A 22872-nucleotide genomic window follows, 5' to 3' on the forward strand; every position below is an offset into this window, starting at 1 on the left:
CCTGTTCACAACTCTGACTAATGCTGTCTACGCACTAAGGGAGCAGGGCAGACACATCTGTGCTATTACAAAGGTGACCTACAGGGCACTGAGGTGAAGAATGTATGCGTCTCAATATACTCCATAGTGGTTAAGTTAGAACCACTAAAGAAAATCTAGACCTTACAAGTATACACTGTGGGAAGGCCTGATTTATGTCCACTCAGGGGTGATATTCAAAATATTTAACAAGTGATACTCTGTGGTCATCCAGATACCTGGATCAGCCAATCAGAAAGGCATGCCAGCCACAAATAACTCCACGGGCCAGTACCTTGCAGTTGAGCAAGGGTAGCTGCAGGTGTAAATACCAACAGGAGCGAGGGAGGGTAGATAATTTGTGAGACCTATTAGCTCTTTAAAAAAAAAAGTTTTGTGATTATGAATCATATGTAAAGTACAAATATTTCTAATTTTTAAAGACTGTGCACCTTGATTATAATTGTTACCACGAGGAAAATCCCAACTGAGATTCACTCTTGCTTCGTTGAAAAATTCTTACACGTGCATGGAAAGTTCAAAATGATTACATTTACTGAAAGAAATGAATGACTGTAATGAAGGTCGACTGCCTTGATTTGAGCTATGACAGAGTTAAACATAAAAGTGCCAATAAATAATTTTTGAAAACCACAATTATCATGAAAGGTGTAATACATCAACAATTTTCTGTGGTGTGAAGCAGGATTTTAGCTTCTGTCAGAAGATACTATGATAGACAGAAAAAAATCCCCCAAACTTCAGATACATGGTGAGGAGACTGCAGAAGGAGGGAAGTCTTCAGACTTAGGAGGAAAACAAGTCTCCTGAGGATCCCGGTGGTACAATCTGCCTTACTTTCGAGGGCCAGAGTGGTGGACGGTGAGGGAGATCTGATGAACCCCCAGGGAAGGGAAGCAAGTGCTTGTTCCCCTGCAAATTGGTATGGGGTCAGGGGTCCCCTTGAGGCAGTGGGTTGAACAAAGTCAAGGCCAATTCACGCACCGCAATGGCGGCCATGGAATCACACATCAGAGGTTCTGGAAGCACATCCTCCTGGACACTTAAGGAATTACATCACAGCATCAGAAAGTCCATGTGGCACACTTCTCATCATAAGCTAGCTGGCACAGACTCCGAAAATCAGAAATGTGGTGCCATGAGATGAAGGTGGTGGACATACAGACACCACAAATTAAATGTATTATGTAGTGTGCATCAAGCTTACAACTTTAACTCTGTGCTAAACAAACCTAGTACATAAGTCAGATACCCCCAGAAGTGCTAGGAATATCCAAGAAACTTGATGTATGCGTGCAACGTTAAAACAGACCTTCTATTGTAAAGAGTGACCATTGGTAATCTAAGCCAAACCCTGTGTCATGATCTTAGGGGTACAAAAAAACTGGGAGCCTCAGTCCCAACCATGAGATGAGAGATATTCATATGCAGCCACCTGGCAAACAACAAGCAGTGTAATATGGATCAAAGACATAGACATAGTATGAAATAATAGTTCAGGTTTTTCTTCTTCTCTGTGGATACTGTCTGATACTGGTCTTTAGATGGGGGTAGGCATCTCTTCCCTGTCTAAACACATACATGCAAGCATGCACACAAACAGAGAAAGAGAGAGAGAGAGACTCACATTGATATAAAATTCCTTTAGCAAAAATGGAACTGGAAAGAATTAAAGAATAAACTTCACAACAAGAATGCACATAGTATGAATCCAAACTCATTCCCTTTGCTTAAAAAACAAAGGACAAGAAACAAGAAAATTGATTACCATTTCCTCCTTAAAAATCTCATTATACTGGTATGTGACAACTTTCTTAAAGTTTGCTTTCATGTGGTATTTATTTAGGACACTTCAAAGCAATTTCTTCCAGGACTAGAATTTCTCATTCGGCGATATGACTATTTGGGGGAAAATCTGAAGACTATCTTTTCAAACTAGTCTTATTAAGCCATCTCTTGGTTTTATCTAGTTTGGGATAAGTTTAAAATAATTTTGTCTTGAAATAGTCTTTTTAGTATTTGCCATAGCTTTGTCCAACAGTCAGCAAAGCTCACAAAGTACCTGTGCCATTTCCCCTCCTTGAGATATTAAAAGCCAGGACCCACAGACAGCGTTAGTGGTCATCAGGTCAGACAGCACATGGAGAGAGTAAGTCACACTTGGGGGATCACTTCCAGAATCACCACTTCACATTCATTGTCCCTTGCTCAGAAGCACACAGCACCTCACATTATCAAAGTGCTGCAGACCCACCCTAGATCCTCCTAATGGGAAGAAAATAGGGATGTAACTAATATTTTTGAGTTCTTATGATGTGGTTTTAACTCTTAGGTACCATACATCATCTCATTTGGTCCTTAAAATCTTATCAGGTACTTAAAATTATCTTAATTTTTAAGCTGGAGAAACCAAGTATTAGAGAAGCTAAGCCATTTGCTGAAAACAACCAGCTGGTGGGAGTCAGAGCCAGGACCAGGACTTGAGCCCAGGCCTGGCTAACTCCAAAGCAAAAGCTCTAATCTGCCAGGGTAGTTGTGGAAGAAAATGAGAACACCTAGGAAGAGTTCTTAGCATTATGCTTGGTTTGTAATAGACAACAACAAAAAAATCAGGTATTATTATTTCTTAGGATGAATTTAGGGAAGTGACACAGTAGCCGAGCAAAGCCTGCAGGTGGAAGAGACAAGATGGAAACCAGAAGGTCTGCCCCAAGTGCCTCTGCTCTGAGCAATTATTCCCAACTGAGTCAAGGATCAGCAGTGATGCATAATGACTGGCATATACATTGGACAAATATAATAGACATAGAAAAGGCAGTATATCCCATAGAAAAATGTCCTTTTGTATGAGAGATGAAATCCTACAAAATTATACTAACCAGGGGTGCCTCGGTAGCTCAATCAGTTGTGTCTGACACTCGATTTTGGTTCAGGTCATGATCTCAGGGTCATGAAATTGAGCCCCGTGTTGGGCTTCACCCTGGGCGTGGAGTCTGCTTAAAAGTCTCTTTCTCTCTGCCCCTCTCCCCCTAAAAAATAATAATCAAAATAAAAAATAAAAGAATTACACTAACCAGCAAGGCTGGCCTTGGTCAAAAGTGGGAAGTAAAAATACCTTTGTCTTTGTATACTTTTCCAAGCTTTCTTTCAGTACTTCCCATTACATCTCTACCAAGTGACAAATGTGCGCTTATGGTTCTACCCTACTGGTCACTGACTTTGTCTCTCCAGCCAAAGGATTCACATGTGTTCCCTTTCTGCAGAGTCCTGTCCACCCCGTTCTACAAGAATGAGTATCTAGTGGAGTGTTTGTTGGCCAATTCTGCAATTCTCTCTGTGGAGTAGCGAACATTTTTAGCCAGTTTTATGAGCTCTAAAGAACAATGACTCATATTGACAATTTAGATAATAGTTCTGGAAGACTTTGACTGCCTGCTCCAGGGAGGTCCTGTCCTTCAGAAATACTAGGCCCTCCACCTTGATCACAGTGCCTTCTGGAAGAAAAGTAGCACAGGAAAAGCCTAAAGCCTACCTTAGAAACCATGGCCGGTAGCATCAAAGAGAGCCTTTGTCATTGTTGTCAGAAATCAATATAAGTACTTCTAAATACTGCCTTCAGTGATAATGTGGCTACTTGGGATGCTCAGGGTAAGCATGGGTTCAGTGTTGCTGCAAAGACGCGTTAAGTCCGCCTCTACGTCTTTCCCAGGTACTTCCTCCCCTTCTTAATGCGCTCTACCACAGAGATCACCCTGAGATTCACTGGCGTTTTCAAAGCCCTAGAAGATACTTAACAATATCTACGTAAGCAGAAACTGCCAGCTGTACCCCAGTATTAATTCTCCTCTTCTAATATGGTAGAAGAAAATTAAATAGGGCCTCAATCACCCAGTTAGAACCTAAGTGCCCCAGCCTGCCTTATAGCCATTTCTGGACAATGAGCTGCTTATAACATATGTAAGTTCAAGGTTGTGTTCACAGATAAATATGGCTAACAGGAAGGAGAAAAGGAGAAGTTAGCTCTACCAGCTAAACCTGGGGTTTCCCTATGACTGGCCCAGATGGCCGTTTCAGCACTCTCCTGGACTCTGTTCAAAGTGAACCTCAAATTAGACAAATTTAGATTCTGAGCATTCGAGAATGATACCCCTGGACATGCAGCACAGGCACATGGTAATTGCTTCTGTAGAGATAAGTATGTAAATCAGATGCCATGACCATGAAACAACAGGTGGGTAATATTGAGCTTATTTTGAGATAAAGGATTGGAGACTATCAGAAAAGTGAAGCAAAGTGCATACGATAGAACAGCTCACAAAGGCAGTGTCACTGAAGTCACATGATGACCAAAGCCTTGTTATTTCTTGGTAAATGTGGATGGTTGTAGATAATGATATCAAGAGTTATTTATAAACAACTTTTCTCAACCCCAAACGAGAGATGCCCTCCCAATCCTACTTGAAAGGAACTATCAAGCTAATTAAATTTTGGACTAAAAGAAAAAAAAACATTATTAGCTAAAGTTACATGGCACTTAATGATGCATCAAGTAAATCATAGGAAATCCTCAAGATACAGTTTAAAATTAATGTGTTCTAAGTGTTGTATAGAATTAATTCACTTAATACAGCAACCCTATAAGATCAGTGTCAATATTGCCCCCCATTGTTTAGATGAGGAAACAAAACCAGAGGTTACAGTCATAGTGGCAGAGATGGGACAGTAATCCAGGCGGTCTGGCTCTAGAGTCCCTGATCCTATCCACCCTGCCACTGCCTTTCCAAGAAACACAGCAAAAGATTGATTTAATTTGGCAACCTCATTATGAATGCCTGTGAACATTTTTCCTTCAACAATCTGGAACTCGTAAGTAAAGATGAAACTCACAAAAAATGAAAATTAAGTAGGAAAGCCCCAACAAAGCAAGATAACCAGCATTGACTTCAGCACTACAATAGAAGAAATTTTGCTAAGGGGACAGGGGAAGCAACAATTAAAGAGCTTCTTAGGATTAGGAAAGTCTGTTCAAGGCTCTTATCAGCACATGGGTTAATCTTTCCATGTCTTAATCCAAGAAGTCCTTTAGCTGCAGAATATTTTCCTAGACATTTACACAAAAGGTAATCATATTTTGTGGCAGGCATTTTTGTAGTAACAATACACACGCATTTGGCAGAAGAATGAGTTCTACCTCCAGCATACCAGGTACACATTTCAATAGGAACAAATAGCTAGAGCCATAGCATTAAGCCTGATAAAGACACTGTGTTATCAAACAGGAACTTCAAAAAAAATGATAGGGGCAGAGCACTTTCTGCCCTGTTTCAGCTCTGACCCGGCGATATGGCCAATTCCCAGTAAAGGGACAATCTGAGTGGCATGCGGGGTATGGATCCAGGGACCATACTGAACTATCACAATGAAGGAGAAAGAGGACACAGACAAGAGCCAAATGGAGAACTGGACCTAACTAATATGTTCGTGATGGAGGCAAACCCTAAAGGGCCACTAGTACTAGACCAGACTAGGATTTTTTTTTTTTTTAAATCACAATAAGCAGCAAAGATTTGTTACTGCCTTCATTTCAGATCAGATATAGTGCCAAGTGGTAGCCAGACATTAACTGCAGTACTCTGGCCTGCTTGGAGACGCAATCTTTGTTTGATCCTCAACTGAACAAGTGGTCCAAACCCTCACAGCTGGGAGCTGGTCCCTGGTGATGCATCTCCACTTGCAGCCTAGTTCTTCCCAGTATAATCTGCCCATCTGTGTGCAAAAGGAAGGTACTGACACCTTTATTCCTTTCATTAGGACAGAAATTGAAATCATAGCCAGATACCAAGGGGCAGAGTTCCCTCTAATTTTTTTTTTGAGAAACACAAAAAGCAAGCAAGCATAACTTTATTATAAACAAGGACCTTAAATAAGTTTATAGAGAACATAACATTTTTTCCAATCTTATGATTGAGGCACCTCATTTCTGGGAAGAGACACACAGATCTCACATTGCTTTTAAGTGGAGGGAAAGAAATCCATAAAAGTAAAAGAAAAATTAAATTATAGATTAAAAAAAATAAAAATTTAAGCATTTTGAAACTGTGCCAGTGTAAGGAATTCAGTAATTAAGTAAATCACAGGAAATCCCCAAGATAAATATGTTAAAATTAATGTGGTTTTAAGGAATGGAGCCATCAGCTCTGTATGGCAGAAAAACTCTCACCAACCATTTATCTCAACCTATATCTTAATTTAATGCAAGTAATGCTTCAATCTATCAACTTTACAATAGACCTGGTTGGCACTTTGTCTGAGGCTTTCCATTTCCTTTTCTAAATAATTTGATTCTCTATAGTTGGGGTCAAATACATTGTGCAATGTATTTTATTTGTTCATTTTTCTTAGTTTTAAAAGCTCAACCATTTTAAACGATAATATTAACACTTATTTCCTATTTAACTGAATTTTGTGGGGGCTGCTTGGTGAAAATAATATTAGCAAAAACACCATTAACATTTATCAGCTTTTATTATGTACACTTGTTATACCAGGCACTTCACCCGTATTATTGCATTTATAGTTTTCACAATAGGCCCATATTTTAGGTACAATTATTATCTCTATCTTAAAATGAGGAGACTAAGGATAAGAAAGGATAAGAAACTTGACCAAGGTCACACAGTAAGTGGCAGAGCCAGTAAACAAACCCAGTCCTAACTTCCCTCCCCCAGTCTAGCTTTGTAAACACATTGGGGGAATAGAGGATGTACCCCACTCCCAGTGTGATATAGCACTGAACATTTTTTTTTAAAGATTTTATGTATTCATTTGACAGAGAGAGAGCGAGCGAGAGCATAAGCAGGAGAAGGGGCAAAAGGAGAAGGAGAAGCAGACTCACCGCTGAGCAGGGAGCCCAACAAGGGGCTCCATCCCAGGACCCTGGAAGCATGACCTAAGCCGAAGGCAGACGCTTAACAGACTGAGCCACCCAGGCGCCCCAGCACTGAACATTATTTTCTCCATTTCACAGAGGATAGTTTATATGCTCTTCAAATTGGTATGAATTCTATTTAATATATGAGTCCAATTATAGCTGTGTGATTTTAAGCATCTGATGGAAAATCAAAAACCCAGATAGCCATCTAAGCTTCTTATCAACGTAGTACCAAATTACTTGCACACATAAAAATGCTTAGGTGCCTGGGAATTTTTATTCTGTACCTGGTTGTGTGCCATCCTAGTATCATGAAGACAAATTCCAAACCAAGCAGTTCCAGAATTTAAGATGGCATAATGGAGTATTCCAGTCAGCATATTTTCCGATTTAAAACCAATGCACACAAACCGGTAAGAGTATGTGTGTTTGTGGGGATAACCAGGCAGGAGATTCGAAATCAGACCTGAGAAAATCAGAAACTTCTGCTAGCTATTTACAGTCTTTCCAATATATGGGCCTCTGTGACCATGTAAGGGAGCAAATGAACTCACTAGAAGGAAGAAATTGCTTTCTTGCCCCTATAAAATCTTTGCAGACGTGGCCACACATCATCTGTGCAGACCTCAAGCTGTTTTCAATGCCACCTCACACCCAGGTAGGAAGCGTTCTGTCTTAGCCTAATAGGAACAATGACAGAATGCTCCGATCCTCGATTTCTGAGCATTTTCTCATTTGGTATTCTCCAGGCACATACCCCACTGAGGCAAATAGGGCAGCTCTGTTTGGTGACATTACTCAAGAGTAACCACAGAGTCAGGTACAACCCCAGTTATCCAACATTCATCCATCTGAACACTACAGCACTCTGCTTGTCTCTGTTTCGAAAAGACAATCTATTCAATCGTCAGGACGGCATCCAGAGCGTTTTTGCTAGTAGTAGTGATAAATTTGTACTTTCTTTATAACATCCGCCTAATTCTCTTTCCTTACCATCAGAACACGTTTTTAAGAAAATCAGCCAAGCCATGACTTGAAACCCATGTTCTTGTTTGGTTGATGTTCTAGAACGTGCTCAGTGAGCAAATCTCAATACATGGTTTCATCCACCATCATCCACTTGACATAAAAAAAACACATCCTATTAACATCGCAAGTGAAAGCATTCCCGCCACCACCCCCCTGGGAAATAAAACAAGAGATTATCTATATAGGTGCCTTACCGTTGATACTCCAGATGACCAGATGTGGGATTAGGAAGAACACCCAACACAATTTCCCAATTCCAAGCATGCCAGGGGATGTCTTCATCTCCGGTGCATATCAGGGACAGAAAAACTTCACAAGTAGACTTCTCTTCCTCCCTTGAATTCTTCAGGATTGGACTTGGTTATCTACCTCAGCGACATCTGTGAAATAAATAGAGAAGAGCAAGGAGGTGGCAGAAGACTGTAGGAAGAGCCTGAATCGTTTGTGAAACAAAGTGAACAGAAAGACGATATGGTACTCTATTCTGTGGTTTTTGCTTCTTGTCAAATCGGCTGTTCACTTTCAAACACTGATCTGCAAAGCGGCTCAGTCCTTAACTTCTCCTTCCGCTTTACCACCCTTTTTGCCCCACATTGAGGTTTTTCTCATTCAAGTGACATGAAAAATCAAACCCTAAAGAAATCTATATTGTCACAATCTTTAGGTTGAGATTTTAATCAAATTAAGGTCAGGGAATTCATGGTAAAAAGTACCTATGGTAACTATGCCTTTTCCCCCTTTTCATAGCTTGAGATTATGAAACTTCTTTTATGTAAAAGGTTTTAGATTTTTCTTCCTAAACATCATGTCATGGCAAGATGAGAATGCTTATTGTGATTATACCAGTGATTTATCTGAGGTTATGGAGAATATGAGTGACAGGAAGCACTTCCTCAACAGATGAGGGAAGGGCAGGTGTCTTTAATCTGTAGATAAATATCAATGGAACAAGATCATTGTTAATATTAGCTACATGTGCTCTCTCTAAATAATAAAGTTCCGAACTAACATCTTGAATACCAATTAAAGGAAACTTTCATTTTCAACATTCTTCATGTGGTTATTGTCTGTATGAAATAGAAGAGAAGCAATAAAAGGGAGAAATGGAAAAGTTCAAGATCAGATAGCTCAGGGTCAAGATGGGACTGTTTTCTTCAAGGCCACTTGTAATAATTAGCTGTGCTTCTAATTATACATACATATATACATATATGTGTGTGTGTATATATATATATGTATATTTAAGATTTTACTTATTTATTTGAGAGAGAGAGAGCATGAGTGGGGTGAGGGGCAGATGAAGAAGCAGACTCCCCACTGAGCAGGAAGCCCAGTCTGGGGTTCAATCCCCGTACTCCAGGACCGTGACCCGAGCCAAAGGCAGATGCTTAACCGACTGAGCCACCCAGGCACCCCTGTGCTTCTAATTATAGGAGCTAATTAAATTCACCCATTTGAGATTCCAAATGAGAAATCTAGATTTGTGACACCTGTGGTCATTGACAGAGACTGATTTTGTGTTTTTCTCCTGGAGGCTGGTGATTTTCTCCAAGGCCAAACTTCAATGGTTTTAAGTACATAAGTTTAATAAAATAGTTATCATTGTATTTATTGATTCAAACAGACATTGTGTGATGGTTGGAAGCCCCAAGATGAATGATTTTAAAGCTCAGTGAACTAGTACTATATCTGTCTTTAGTGTTGGAACTGAAATATTCATGTATTTCAACCACCACAGTTTAACACAGAGCAACTGTACCTATCTTAGAACATCCATTATTTATCGAGTAAACATCCTGTGAAATATTTACCCAGCATTTATACAACTTTCTTTCCCGTGCTCAAGGTGGAATGCAAACTTCCTGTGGCAGCTGAGGCAAGGCTCATTGTCCATTTAAAATGGTCCCAGAAGTCAGAAGTCATAAACCATAGATAGCCAAGGATCTCAAGATATTGTCCCAAACCAGAGACAAGTTATATACTTTGTTTATCTCAGCATAAAACCTTTTTGATCTACTATTTTAAGGATTTTTTTTTCATATAAAAAAGCCCATGCTAATAAGATAAAATTTGGGAAAAAAAACCCTTATGTAACATCTAGTGTATTTTTTAAGATATCTATTTTGTTACTTTCATCAGCATGACTGGCTCTATTCCTCCACAGCTGGAGTCCTGAGAAGCCCGCTGTAGACAGAACCCTCCCTCAGAATCTGTCTCCTGTCTTCATTCTCATAAAAATTAAAAAAAAAAATGAAGGAAGCCTGGCTCCAAAGTTTGTTAGCTCAGCTACAAGTCAATTTTGCTTTAAATTTCTACCTCATCTAGCAATTACGTTTCTATTCTGACCCTTGTCCCATTATAATCATGTACTGTTTGATTGAAAAATTGTACTAAAATAAATTAATAAATGTGCAAATCTAAAGAATTTACTACAGTTTCAAAGAATTTACTACATTTAAAAAAGTGCATTGTGTTCTAGGAACAATTTTAAAAACATGAATCTATCTCCAATTTTATTGTGAAAGACAAAAAGCCATGTAGAATTGGGCCTCTTGAAATTCATTTCCAAACATCTTAGGAGCTACATACAGGGCAAATTCTTCAGTTCACTTACAGATTCAGTTGCTTTCATGGATCATGAAGCAGCTGTGCTTTCTCCAATATTTTTACGTCGGGGGGGGGTCAGAGAAACAGCAAACACAAAACAGATGTAGGACCCTAGAGAGAGCTTACCACCGATATTAGACAACATCAGCCCAGAGGGAATCTTGGTTTAAAAACTTTTTGCACCCCCCAAAAAACTGCATAGCTTCTGCCACAAATGTAGTCCAGCATTTAAAACTTTTTCTGTTCCGCTTGGTGTCTTCTCCTCATCAATGTTCGTGGTAGCAATGGTTTCCAAATATGCTTTCACTGTAGTATCAGTCTTGGCACTTTTTATACACTGGTTGGGATTCCCGGATCTCATCTATGTCCACTGAAGGAGATTCTCACAGGAATTTCCCAAAGGGATTCTGATAGCTGATTCGAATGGATATTTGGAAAACAAGCATGAATTGGTGGGAGACACGGATTTTGAGTCACAAAAGACTTGGTACCAAATCTTTGCCGCTTATTAGCTGTAGACTCTTTAATAAATTCATGGATTCTTAGAGTCTGTAGTAGACACAGAGATGTACCACTTGGGTGCCACTTCAAGGACATATTTGCTCTTGGCTGTGGGGAATGCAGCTGGCAGACAGCTTCCAGGTGTAAACTTCTTTAGTGACTGCCAGGTTGAGACTCACCTTGTCCAAGGTCATGATTTTCCATGACAGCCTGCATTCAGTGATGGAGCAAGGAAAATGTAAAAAAGGCTGGCCATTTGGGGCTGATGGGCAATACTTGACCCAGAGCTCCAGGTTGTCAGCCAAGGTTATGTCAGAGTTTGACTTCTTCCTCTGCCCAAAAATCGTGCTTCTGGCCCCTTACTTTCACAGGTGCTGATTGCTACTCTATCTCAATGTCTGCTTCCAGAGAATCAAATCTATTCCACATCTCAATTTCCTTTTCTGTAGAACATATCTATCTGTTATGTTGGTGAACTGAGATAATGTATGCAAAGTGATCAGTAAATTGCATCTATAATTATTCCTGAACCAAAGATGGGCTTTAATTTGGACAAGATGGATACCAGGAAGCCCTATGTTCATAAGCCAAGAAATAATGATGGCGGAACAATTTGAATATGTTTATTTGCTAATGGGAGTCATTGTTGCATGGAGATTGAGACTCTGAATAAAGTGTGGTAACAAAGCTTTGATTAGCAAAGAAATGTAGAGATTAAGGATGGTCTGAATTCCCCCTAAATTCACAAGGATGGATCAGCCATGCAAGGAGCCCTCAGAAGTAAAGGGCAGAAAAAAACTGGAAGTCTGAGGGCAGGAGATGTAAAGAAGGGCCCACACTGGGAAAGCACTCTAAGCATCCCAAAGACTGGAAGGGGTCAAAGCAGTGGTGCTGTCACAATAGGACTAGAGGACTGGACAGGTAACCAAGGCAGGGACCACTCCCTGAAACTGGAACACAGAAAAGGATCAGTCATTGGCCCCACATGCCAAGATAGGGAAAGAGACCAACTTGATTTTGAGCCCTTCCCCTTTGCTCCTTAAAGAGTACCTTTGGTGAGAGGATTGGTCCCACACTGTGAGGTGGATAGGGTTGAGCCAAAACCACAATATAAAATACCCTCAGCTACAAAACTTAGAAGGCTGAAGATACTTTGGGGGAAAAATAAATAAAAATGTATGTACAGAGAATGCCCAAGAATGCCCTTCTCCCCTTACTTCCCTACTAGAAGACTGGGAATGTATTCTGGATCTATTATTTACTAGATGCGTGACCTTAGACAAGTTATTTAGTTTTGAATCTAAAACCTCCTTGAATCCTGTTTGTCTGTAAAGCAGGAATAATAACACCTACCTGAAAGGTTGTTCTGGGTATTCAATAAGTAGCTTACATAGTACTATATATTTGAAGTTAGCATCATGAAACCACATACCACAGTGCTGGCACAAAACTAGGATCTTGACAAATGCATTTTCCTTTCTTTCCTCCCACTCAGGCCCAAAACTATAGTGTTCCTATGTCTTGTTTATTGGTACTTTGCAGCCTGGACAGAGAGAGAAAGTTGACTTCCCTTATATCCTATGCACCTGTGTGTACTATATTTGTGTATGCTTAGAGTACTTATTTGTAGTCTATTTTGGTGCCATTGTGTATATTTATCTCATTGCTTCCTCATGAAAACAGCTTGAGGATGCATCACAGCTTTGCAAATTGTTTTATCTTTTACTTTTGTGGATGTGTATATGATTTGATGTGCCTGCAGCTTCAGATCTCAGCCAAATTAGAGGCTGAAGCCAGTAACTTGTTCTTCCAGGAGGAATTTGGGGGGCTACCTGGAAAAGAAGGGTGGCATACTTTGTAGATTTCCAACTACAAGCAGTGAAATAGACCAGGAGCCCAGGATCTGCATGCCAAAATCCATCACCCCATTTGTGCCATGAGGCCATGTTTTTCAGCCAGTAACTGAAGACAATGGAAATACCAAGGCAGGTCCATTTCTGAGAAACAAGACTCCTCTAATGACAGACTTTGGCTTAAGGACTCCCCTACAGCCTTGCCAAAACTTCCTTAGAGTACACAGTAGTCTAGGATGCTTCCACCCAACCTACTTCCCTCTCCCCATAACTCGGGATCAAGCTTACTTTGTGGTCTTTCTCCCACCCACCCCCCATTTTTCTCTCATACCTCCCCATTTTTTCTCACAGGCTTCTCTTCTAATCTAATCCTTATACTTTCCATCCTGTTTTGGAGCCTGCATTTGGAGAAGCCAGTCTGACACATTAGTTTTGCATAGTTATGACAATATGGAATACGCTTCTTATTTTGCTTCCCTTTACCCCTTGTTCAGGTGGTCGTATTCTTCATAGTGGGGATCCATTCTGAAAGCTAGTTAGTAAAAATAGCAGGATTAAGTTAGTCAATTTGGGAGGAACTGTAAAGATCAGCCAAATCGATGGAGAAAATAGTAAAAACACAGGCATAGAAAAGAGACAGAAATGTGGGAAATTCACATTCTTTTAACTGTAACAGTGAAAGTAGCTAGGAGTATTGTGGGAATCAGACTCAAAAAAAGTGAAAAGCTTTCTCAGCACTGCACTGCACATACTCACATTTGTCTTAGTGGCAGAGTCCTCTCCTTGCTTATATGGCTTTTTGAGGGAAAAAATGCAGATGAAGTAAACAGTAATTTGAAGCAAAACACAATGAAGTTAGCTTTATTTTGGAGTTAAGTCCAAAGAAATAAATTCGGGAGAAGTTTGTCTTGAAATGAAATATATGTAGACTTCATAACCACTATGGTCCCAGTCAGATCAAATGCTGGTTACAGAGCTGGAACAGCTTTCTGGAGGCCCCAACTGTGCCAGTCATTTTAGGTGCTCAATAATTAGGAGATCCAACATGAGAGGTCCCAAGGAAGGGTCGCAGGAAGTCAGGGAAGAAGCAGGAGGTACCTGAGGGCTCAGGGCAGTAAACTAGGTGCCATTCACCAACTGGTGCGAAAGTGCAGTATTCATATTTTAGCATCTGGCAATGGTAACTGACTACCTTTTGGTTGTTTATCCCTTTAATATTGATTAGAGTCGGTGTTAATAAACCCAAATAACAATATGGTTGACCCTTGAACAACATAGGGGTTGGGGGTTTCAACCTCCCACACAGCCGAAAAGTTGAATATAATTTTGACGCTCCCAAAACTTAACTATTACAGTGAGAGCCAGGAGAGACCACTTCTTACTGCAATGTTAATTTGCTGGAGAGAGGAACTGCTCACACGGAGATGACTAGCCTCACAGGGCATTTTAAGTGGATACTCCCAACACTCAGGCTCACTGCAAGAGCAACAGAAGGTGGCTATGAAATTATTACAGCATTACAGTATGTACTACAGTATATTTTATTCAGTTACAGTTTAATACTATGTCTTTATGTTTACATTTCTCTCAACTGTGCATGCTGCCAGGCCCAGCCTGTTAAGTGTTTGTGAGTTTTGATAAATTTTAACTTTATATAATAGATTGTGTATATCTTATAGTAGTAAATAAAAAACTAGACTAGCAGTTATGCATTCATGACATACCTTTTTCCTAATTTTTTCGATAGTTCTAGGCTATGGGGTTCATCTGTGAGTTTTTTCAAATTGTCGCAAATCTCCCAAAACATTTTCCAATATATTTATTGAAAAAAAACCCCACATGTTTCAAATCCATGTTGTGCAAAATGCAACTGTAACTCTAAGTTGTCCAACATAATGGTTTGAAAGGAAACTCAGAAAGCCCAGGGGGGCACTTTCTCCCGATTTTTATGCAGATTTTTAGCTGTCTGCTCAGTTGCCTGGCAAGATTGCTCTTCCTGCCCTTATCATAGGCATTTCTCCAAATGATTCAGGAAAAAAAAAAAACCCACAAAAAACCATTTAGTAGCATATATTTAAATAGTTGAATAATATGCCATCTTATAGGACTATTTAGCCATTTTCCTATTATAGCATATTTAGGTTTTTCCAATTTTTCAAATAAAGATGAACACTTTTGCTCTGCTGCATTTTGGATGATTTCCCCAAAGTGGAATTACTGGGTTGAAGATACAAACATTTTTAGTATTCTTTATATCTAGTGCTACATAACTTCAAAGACCAACATACCCTCCAGAGATAAGTTATGAGATTACCCAGATATAGGTTAACTGCACCCTTACCATTAGAAATGTCTTGTTACGATCATCATATTTTAAAAAGTACGTTTAATTTATTCTGGGTATTCATATTTGATGAAGATGAACAGATTTTGGGGTGTTTTATCATTTGTGAGTTGTCACTCATGTGCAATTAACTGCTTATGATATTGGAATCAATGGCTTTTTTACTATTTTTTTAATTTGATAATGCATATATTGACTATATTAAACTCTTGCCACCCTGCCTGTTAAATTTTAGGCAAATGGTCTGTTTTTGTCTTTTCACATTTTAATGTAGCTTTTGATTTACAGAAGTTGCCTTTTTAAAAGTAACCATGTCTAATAATTTCTGTTGTTTTTAAATTAGAAAAAACCTTTCCTGGATGATTTCTAAATCAAGATGTCTAGGTGAGTGTGGTAGGCTGAAAAACATTTGGAGAAATAAGTCTTTCAGTTCTGAAGGGAATCAGGAAGTGCATCATTGCCTCCACCAACTGGCCCTTTTTCCATCTGAGTAGAAAGTACAGAGACTTCCCATATACTCCCTTGCCCCCCCCCACAAGTACAGCCTCCCCCCATCACCAACATCCTGTAGCAGAGCAGCACATTTGTTACAACAGATGAACCAACCCTGATACATCATTATCACCAAAACCCACAGTTAACATTAGGATTCACTCAGTATCGTACTTTCTATGGGTTTTGCCACATGTATAATTACATTACAGTATCATGGAGACTAATTTCATTGCCCTAAAAATCACTGTGCTCTGCCTACTTGTCCCTGCCTCTCTCTGCTCCACCCTCTTACAATCACCATGGCTATAGTTTTGCTTTTTCCATAATGTCATGTAGTTGAAATCATACAGTGTGTAGCATTTTCAGATTGGCTTCTTTCACTTAATATAATATGCATTTAAGCTTCTTCTGTGTTTTTCCATGAAAATGGAAATGATAGCTCATTTCTTTTTTAATGTCAAATAATATTCCATTGTCTGGATGTACCCATTTGTTTATCCATTCACCTACTGAAGGGCATCTTGGCTACTTCCAAGTTTTCACAATTGTGAATTAAGCCACTATAAACATCTTTGTGTAGATTTTTGTGTGAACGTAAGTGTTCAGTTCCTTTGGGTAAATGCCACAGGTGAATTATTATTATTTTTTTTAAACTCTGCAAGATTCCAAATTACTGAAGGTTTACTCTACCTGGATTGCAGGCCACAAGCCCATGACTTCTCTTAGCCAAGTGCTATTTCCTTCCACCCCCACCTTGAGTTGATCTATTATCTTGCAGGATTTTGCTGAAAGCAGTAGGAATCAGCACACTTACACTAATATTTTTATTTTTTCCTAAAATTTTGGTTAATGTTACAGGCATAGCTAGCGTGGTTCTGCCATCTAAGGATTGCTTAACATATAACCTGGTTCACAGGCTTTCCAGTCTACAAAATCTAAATCCTTAGAATCTTTCTCCCTACTTCCTTTGTATAGCCAAGGTCATAGTTTAGGCTGTGACACTCTCTGTGCACTGTCCTGATAGACATGACTGTATTTCAGATAACAGAATTGTCTATGGATAGTTTAATCAAAAAAGGATTCATTCCAAATTTCTTGAAGCACTAGAAAACCAACTTAGGTGCTACGTAGTGAAAAGAAACATCAAAAAGACATACCTAGTTATCCAATAGCATTGTTATGACAAAATCACACTGCTGCCACTGCAGTCAGTATCTGAAGCCAGAGGCTAGACCTTCCCCACTACAATTCTAGAAACAAAACAAAACAAATACCTCCATGATGGTGCTTGTCAGAAAAGTCACATGGCCGCTGCCTCATGATGTTCGTTTCCATGTCCCAAGTGTCACACATAGAATCTCAACTATAAGAGGGTCTGCAGAATGTGGTCCTCAGCTTGCCTCTCTTCAGAGAACTAGAAGGGAGGATACAAAGGAGTTGGATTTATATAGAGGAATGGTTCTCACCAAGGAATAATTTTGTCTCTTAGGAATATCTGACAATGTCTGGATACATTTTTGGTTGTCACAACTGGGGTGGGGGTAATAGTAGTATCTAGTGGATGGAGGCCAGAGACGCTGCTTAACATCCTACAATGCACAGGACAGCACTAACAACAAAGAATTATCCAGCCCAAAATGTCAATGGTGCCAAGGTTCAGAAATTCTGGTGCAGAATGAACCAATCTGCAGTATCTGCCTCAAACTTCCTCCTTAGATTCATATTCCCTAAGGGCAGTGGAGGACTTAGAAATCATTTCTGGAGACTGAGAGTGCAGAGTCTTACCCTAAGTACTGAAGAACCATACAATGATCATGTCAAAAAAAAAAAAAAAAGGCTCTGTAACAAAGATAGGGACTATGTTTTGTGACCACCTGAGTTTCAGGCTTCCAACCCATTTCCCAAGGCTCCTGCATTACTGCATTTTTGAACTGATGAAAAGTTATGGTAAATATAAAAGTCTCTTCTCCTTTGATTCAAACTTGAAGAATTTGAAAAAGTACCTATATCAGTCTCTCACCAAAGCCATCTCAAGTTCCATTTTAGATTAGGTTCCCCCTAAAGCAAATCCCAATTTGAGGACTTAAGCACAGTTTATTTGGAGGTATTCCCAACATAGTAGGGGAGTGAAGAAGACAGGAAAGAGAAGGAGGCTAATGAGTGGTTTGTTTTCTAGCAGGTTACTGCTGGGAATAAGGTACTTAAACCTCGCCTCTGGGAACCCTGAGAGCCAATACTGAAAAATGCCTCGAAGTCATCCCACTTAAGGACTGAAGAAGCTGGGGCATTTAACCATTTTATTAGTTTCCTATTGCTCCTATAACAAATCTGGTGGCTTAAAATAACACAAAATTTATTATTTTACAGTTCTGAAGGTTAGAAGTCCAAAATGGGTCATACTAGACCAAAATCAGGGTGACAGCAGGGTTGCATCTGGGGGCTCTAGAGGAGAACCACTTCAGCTCCTAGACACCACTTGCATCCCTTGGCTGGTGTCCCCTTCCTCCATCTTTAAAGTCAGCAGCATAGCACCTTCAGATTGCTCTCTGACTGTGACCTCCTTCTTTCAGTTTTAAGGACTCATGTCATCAGACTGCACCCACATGGATAATCTGAAATAATCTTCCTTCTAAAGATCATGAACTTGGTCACACCTATAGAATAACTTTTGCCAGGTAAGGTAACATATTTGTAAATTTAAGGGATTAGGATGTGGACATCTTTGAGTGGGTCATTTTTCTGTTATACACATCTGCTCTCACCAGGCATGACTAGCCTGCTACTCAGGTGAACCAAGTGTACACTGATGGCCAGGGAAAGCCTGTGAGCAAAGAAGTATAGGTACCAGCAATCAGAGGTTGGGCAGTATTCACCAAAGCAGTGAGGGTGAGGGATGTAGGTGGGGCTCGGACACCATCTGCTCCAATTCTTCTTGGTTATAAGTCAATAATCAGAAAGCCCAAACTTTTTATTTTTGTTTTGATTTATTTAAGAGGGAAAGAAAGAAAGGCAGAAATGGAAGAAAAGAGGATAGAAACCATAGGATATCTATGTAAAGATAATGTTTACATGTAAGAAAATATTCACATAAAGGTGGAAGAAAGACACAGAATTCAAAAAGCAAGCCACCACTTTTTAAACACCATTAAAAAAAAAAGGAGATAACCCTGAAAAATCAAAGGAAACTCCTCCTTTGAAACAGATTTATTAAGAGAAACAATAAATTTTGGAAACTTTTATGTTCTTCACATGATTCAGCAGTTCATAGTTCATTTTGGGAAATTGAGGGTGGCAGCAGAATGTTTTTGAATCCTTCCAAATCCCCACACCAAAACAAATAGAGCAACTATATAAAACCAAAAACTCATAAGTAACATTCACCAAAACACACACACACACACATACACACACACACACACCCCAAATAACAAACAAGACTCGAGATAATAAACTCCCCACAGACTACAGAGGAAGACAAACTACCAACAGGTATAAAGCTACATATCAATTCTGTGCTGGAGGACTAAGAGGGATGCAATAGGCATCTCTCAGATATGAGAATAAGAGAACCCCCACATAACTAACAGAACTAAATCACTGGAGCATACAGCAGACCAAATGGAAAAGCAGCTGAAACTGGGATAGCTGTGTCCACTCCATCAGCAGGTAACCACAGGCACTCAGTTGTTAGAGGGCTAGAGAAGTCGAGTCCCCATGAATTTTCAAAACAGGGCCCCATGCTCCCTCCCACAACAGGGCCCTATGCTGAGTAGTAGCTACTAGGAGTGACATTAGAGCAGAATAGGATAGAGATGATGAAGATAAGAGAAAAAAATTTCTTATAAAGGTGGGGAAGGGAAATAGAGTTCAAAAAGCAAGTCATAATTTTTTTGGCTTTTATAAAAAAGAGAAAGAAAATAGAGCACTCTCAAGTTAGAAAAGCTATACTGAATCATTCTTCCTTTTAAAAATTTGGAACTAATTAAGAAACAGAAAAGTACTGAGGTCACATCCCATACAAAATTACAAGAAAAGAGAATAAAAAACAGAATAACTTCCCCATAGACAATGAGAGCATTGCATAACAGAAAGACATGTTTGGAGAAGAGATTCAAAAAGAGGTAAAAGAAATTATATACCATAAGACATGACAGAACAACATGACTTAGATCAGAAAAACTCAAATGAAGTGACAATTCAAAAAATAATTAGAAATAAAATAACAAAACATATTTCAAAAACAAAAACCTAACAAGAAAGAACACAAATGGGAATTAGCACAACAGAATGCCTTAATGAAATAGAAGGTGAATCTGAGACAAGTTTTTAAATTCAAAAGAAATCAATAGAAAAAGGATTTGTGAAAAAGTAATACAATTGTAAGTAGGCAAAGAAGATCCAATATGTAACAGAGAAGAACTACATATACAACGATAAAACAAGTAACAAAATGATACCAAATACACATCTATCAATAATTACTTTGAATGTAAATGGACTAATTGTTCCAATCAAAAGACACAGGGTGACAGAATGTATAAAAAAAATAAAACCCATCCATATGCTGCCTACAAGAGACTCATTTCAGATCTAAAGACTTACAGGTTGAAAGTGAAGGAATAGCGGCACCTGGGTGGCTAAGTCATTAAGCATCTACCTTCAGCTCAGGTCATGATCCCAGGATTCAAGGATCGAGTCCCACAGCGGGAAGCCTGCTTCTCCCTCTCCCACTCCCCCTGCTTGTGTTCCCACTCTTGCTGTGTCTCTCTCTGTCAAATAAATAAAATCTTTAAAAAAAAAAAAGTGAAGGGGTAAAGAAACATTTCTCATGCAAACGAATGTGAAAAGAAAGCCAGAGGTAGCAATACTTATATCAGACAAAATAGACTTTATTTATTTATTTATTCATTCATTCATTCCCTTATTTATTTTAAATTGTGCTCCAATTTGGGGCTTGAACTCACAACCCTGAGATCAAGACCTGAGCCAAGATCAAGAGGTGGATGCTTGAGGAGTTAAGATGGCGGAGGGGTAGGGGACCCCTTATTCAGCTGGTCCCCTGAGTCAAGCTGGATAGGTACGAGACCAGCCTGAACATCCATGGAATCAGCCTGAGACGCAGGAAGATACATATGGATCTCTACAAATGAACATCTCCAGCGCTGAGTATTGAGGTACGAAGCAGGGAGCCGTGAAATTGCACAAAGATATCGAATATAAACGGAAGGGGGGGGAGCTGCCACGTTCGGGCGCCAGGAAGCAGTAGCCACCTGCACGGGGGGAGTGGGCGGACTCGCGGACGGCACCAGCGAGACAGCAGACTGAGAACGTGAGCCGGGAGCGCGCACCACCAGACTTCTCACAGAACTCCGGTGTGTTCACTGGACCCAGACTGAGACCGGGAGCTCCAGGAGCGCGCACGGGGTGGCTGGCAGCTGGTGGCATTAGAAACACAAAGGACAGAGACACGCCGGCCCTGGAAGTGAGGGCTGAGACACCGGGTATGGGGTGCACATCCCGGGATGCTGCAGGGTTGAGCAGCACCAACAGAAACAGAGTTAAAGTGGCCAGAACATCAGTGGAGAATGGACCGCAATCCCTCTGTTCTGAGACAGAGGCTGAGATTTGGCCACTGCTGCTCTCTCAGAAGAGGCACAGCAAACCGCCAGGGAAAGCCGCCAGAGAACAAAAGCCTGGAAATACCGGTTCACAGTGTGCCCATCCCCATCCCCCCTCGCAGGGGACACGGAGACTCTACCCAAACAGGGTTGCCTGAGTACTGGCGCAGCAGGCCCCTCCCCCAGAAGGCAGGCTGAAAAATCAAGAAGCCCACATCCCTGGGCGCCTGGGTGCCACAGTCATTAAGCGCCTGTCTTCGGCTCAGGGCGTGATCCCGGCATTCCAGAAAGGAGTCCCTCATCAGGCTCCTCTGCTGGGAGCCTGCTTCTTCCTCTCCCACTCACCTGCTTGTGTTCCCTCTCTCGCTGGTTGTCTCTCTGCCACATAAATAAATAAAATCCCAGTCAATAATTTGGGCTCTGGACAACCCCGCAATCTCTCCTCATCAGAATGATGAGAAGGAGAAGTCCGCCCCAGCAAAGAAAAGACAATGAGTCTGTGGCCTCTGCCACAGAACTAATGGATACAGATGTAACCAAATTATCAGAAATGGAATTCAGAGTAACAATGGTCAAGATGATGAGTAGACTTGAAAAAAGTATTAATGAAAATGTTACTGAGAATATAGAATCCCTAAGGGCGAGTAGACTTGAAAAAAGTATTAATGAAAATGTTACTGAGAATATAGAATCCCTAAGGGCAGAAATGAGAGTGAATCTGGCAGAAATTAAAAATTCTATGAGCAAAATGCAGTCAAAACTAGAGGCTCTGATGGCCAGGGTCACTGAGGCAGAGGAATGTTTTAGCGAATTGGAGGATGGGTTAGAAGAAAAAATGAAAACAGAAGCTGGACTTAAAAAAATCCACACCCACGAATGTAGGTTACGGGAGATTACTGACTCAATGAAACGATCCAATGTCAGAATCAAACAAATTATAGCTGAAAACTTCCCTAATCTAGCAAGGGAAACAAACATTCATATCCAAGAGGCAGAGAGGACCCCTCCCAAGCTCAACCATGACAAACCTATGCCACGTCACGTCATAGTGCAAGTCGCAAATATTAGATCCAAGGACACAGTATTGAAAGCGGCCAGGGCAAAGAAATTTCATATTAGATCCAAGGACACAGTATTGAAAGCGGCCAGGGCAAAGAAATTTCTCACGTACCAAAGCAAAGGTATCAGAATTACATCAGACCTGTCTACACAGACCTGGAATGAGAGAAAGGCTTGGGGGGGGCATGTTTAAAGCTCTTTCAGAGAAAAACATGCAGCCAAGGATCCTTTATCCAGCAAGGCTGTCGTTCAGAATTGGTGGAGAAATAAAAACCTTCCAGAATCGCCAGTCATTAACCAATTTCTTAACCACAAAACCAGCCCTACAGGAGATATTAAGGGGAGTTCTATAAAGGTAAAAAGGCCCCAAGAGTGATACAGAACAGAAAGTCACAA

At 40.2% G+C, this 22872-nt stretch overlaps 1 protein-coding gene and 1 long non-coding RNA gene across 5 annotated transcripts in view; both read right to left on the reverse strand.

The window, feature by feature from the left end:
* BTLA (B and T lymphocyte associated) overlaps nucleotides 1–8528 on the reverse strand; it is a 31475-nt gene extending 22947 nt beyond the window's left edge. Inside the window, exon 1 of one of the 3 annotated variants that reach the window (XM_019797611.2) lies at nucleotides 8194–8528. In XM_019797611.2, the coding sequence (XP_019653170.1) occupies nucleotides 8194–8281 (88 nt within the window). In that variant the 5' untranslated portion in view covers nucleotides 8282–8528. The remainder of the gene's footprint in view (nucleotides 1–8193) is intronic. The other 2 variants (XM_019797610.2, XM_019797608.2) reach the window with 2 other exon arrangements.
* A 1636-nt stretch (nucleotides 8529–10164) lies between these two features.
* Nucleotides 10165–22872, reverse strand: part of LOC117801895 — a 32067-nt gene continuing 19359 nt past the window's right edge. For both annotated transcript variants that reach the window (XR_004624711.1, XR_004624710.1), the window contains exons 2-3: nucleotides 17074–17213; nucleotides 10165–14436 (exon numbers count right to left, since the gene is read on the reverse strand). This is a non-coding gene — a long non-coding RNA (uncharacterized LOC117801895). The remainder of the gene's footprint in view (nucleotides 14437–17073; nucleotides 17214–22872) is intronic.

This window comes from Ailuropoda melanoleuca, chromosome 1 (assembly GCF_002007445.2).
Source record: "Ailuropoda melanoleuca isolate Jingjing chromosome 1, ASM200744v2, whole genome shotgun sequence".
Taxonomy (NCBI): Eukaryota; Metazoa; Chordata; class Mammalia; order Carnivora; family Ursidae; genus Ailuropoda; species Ailuropoda melanoleuca.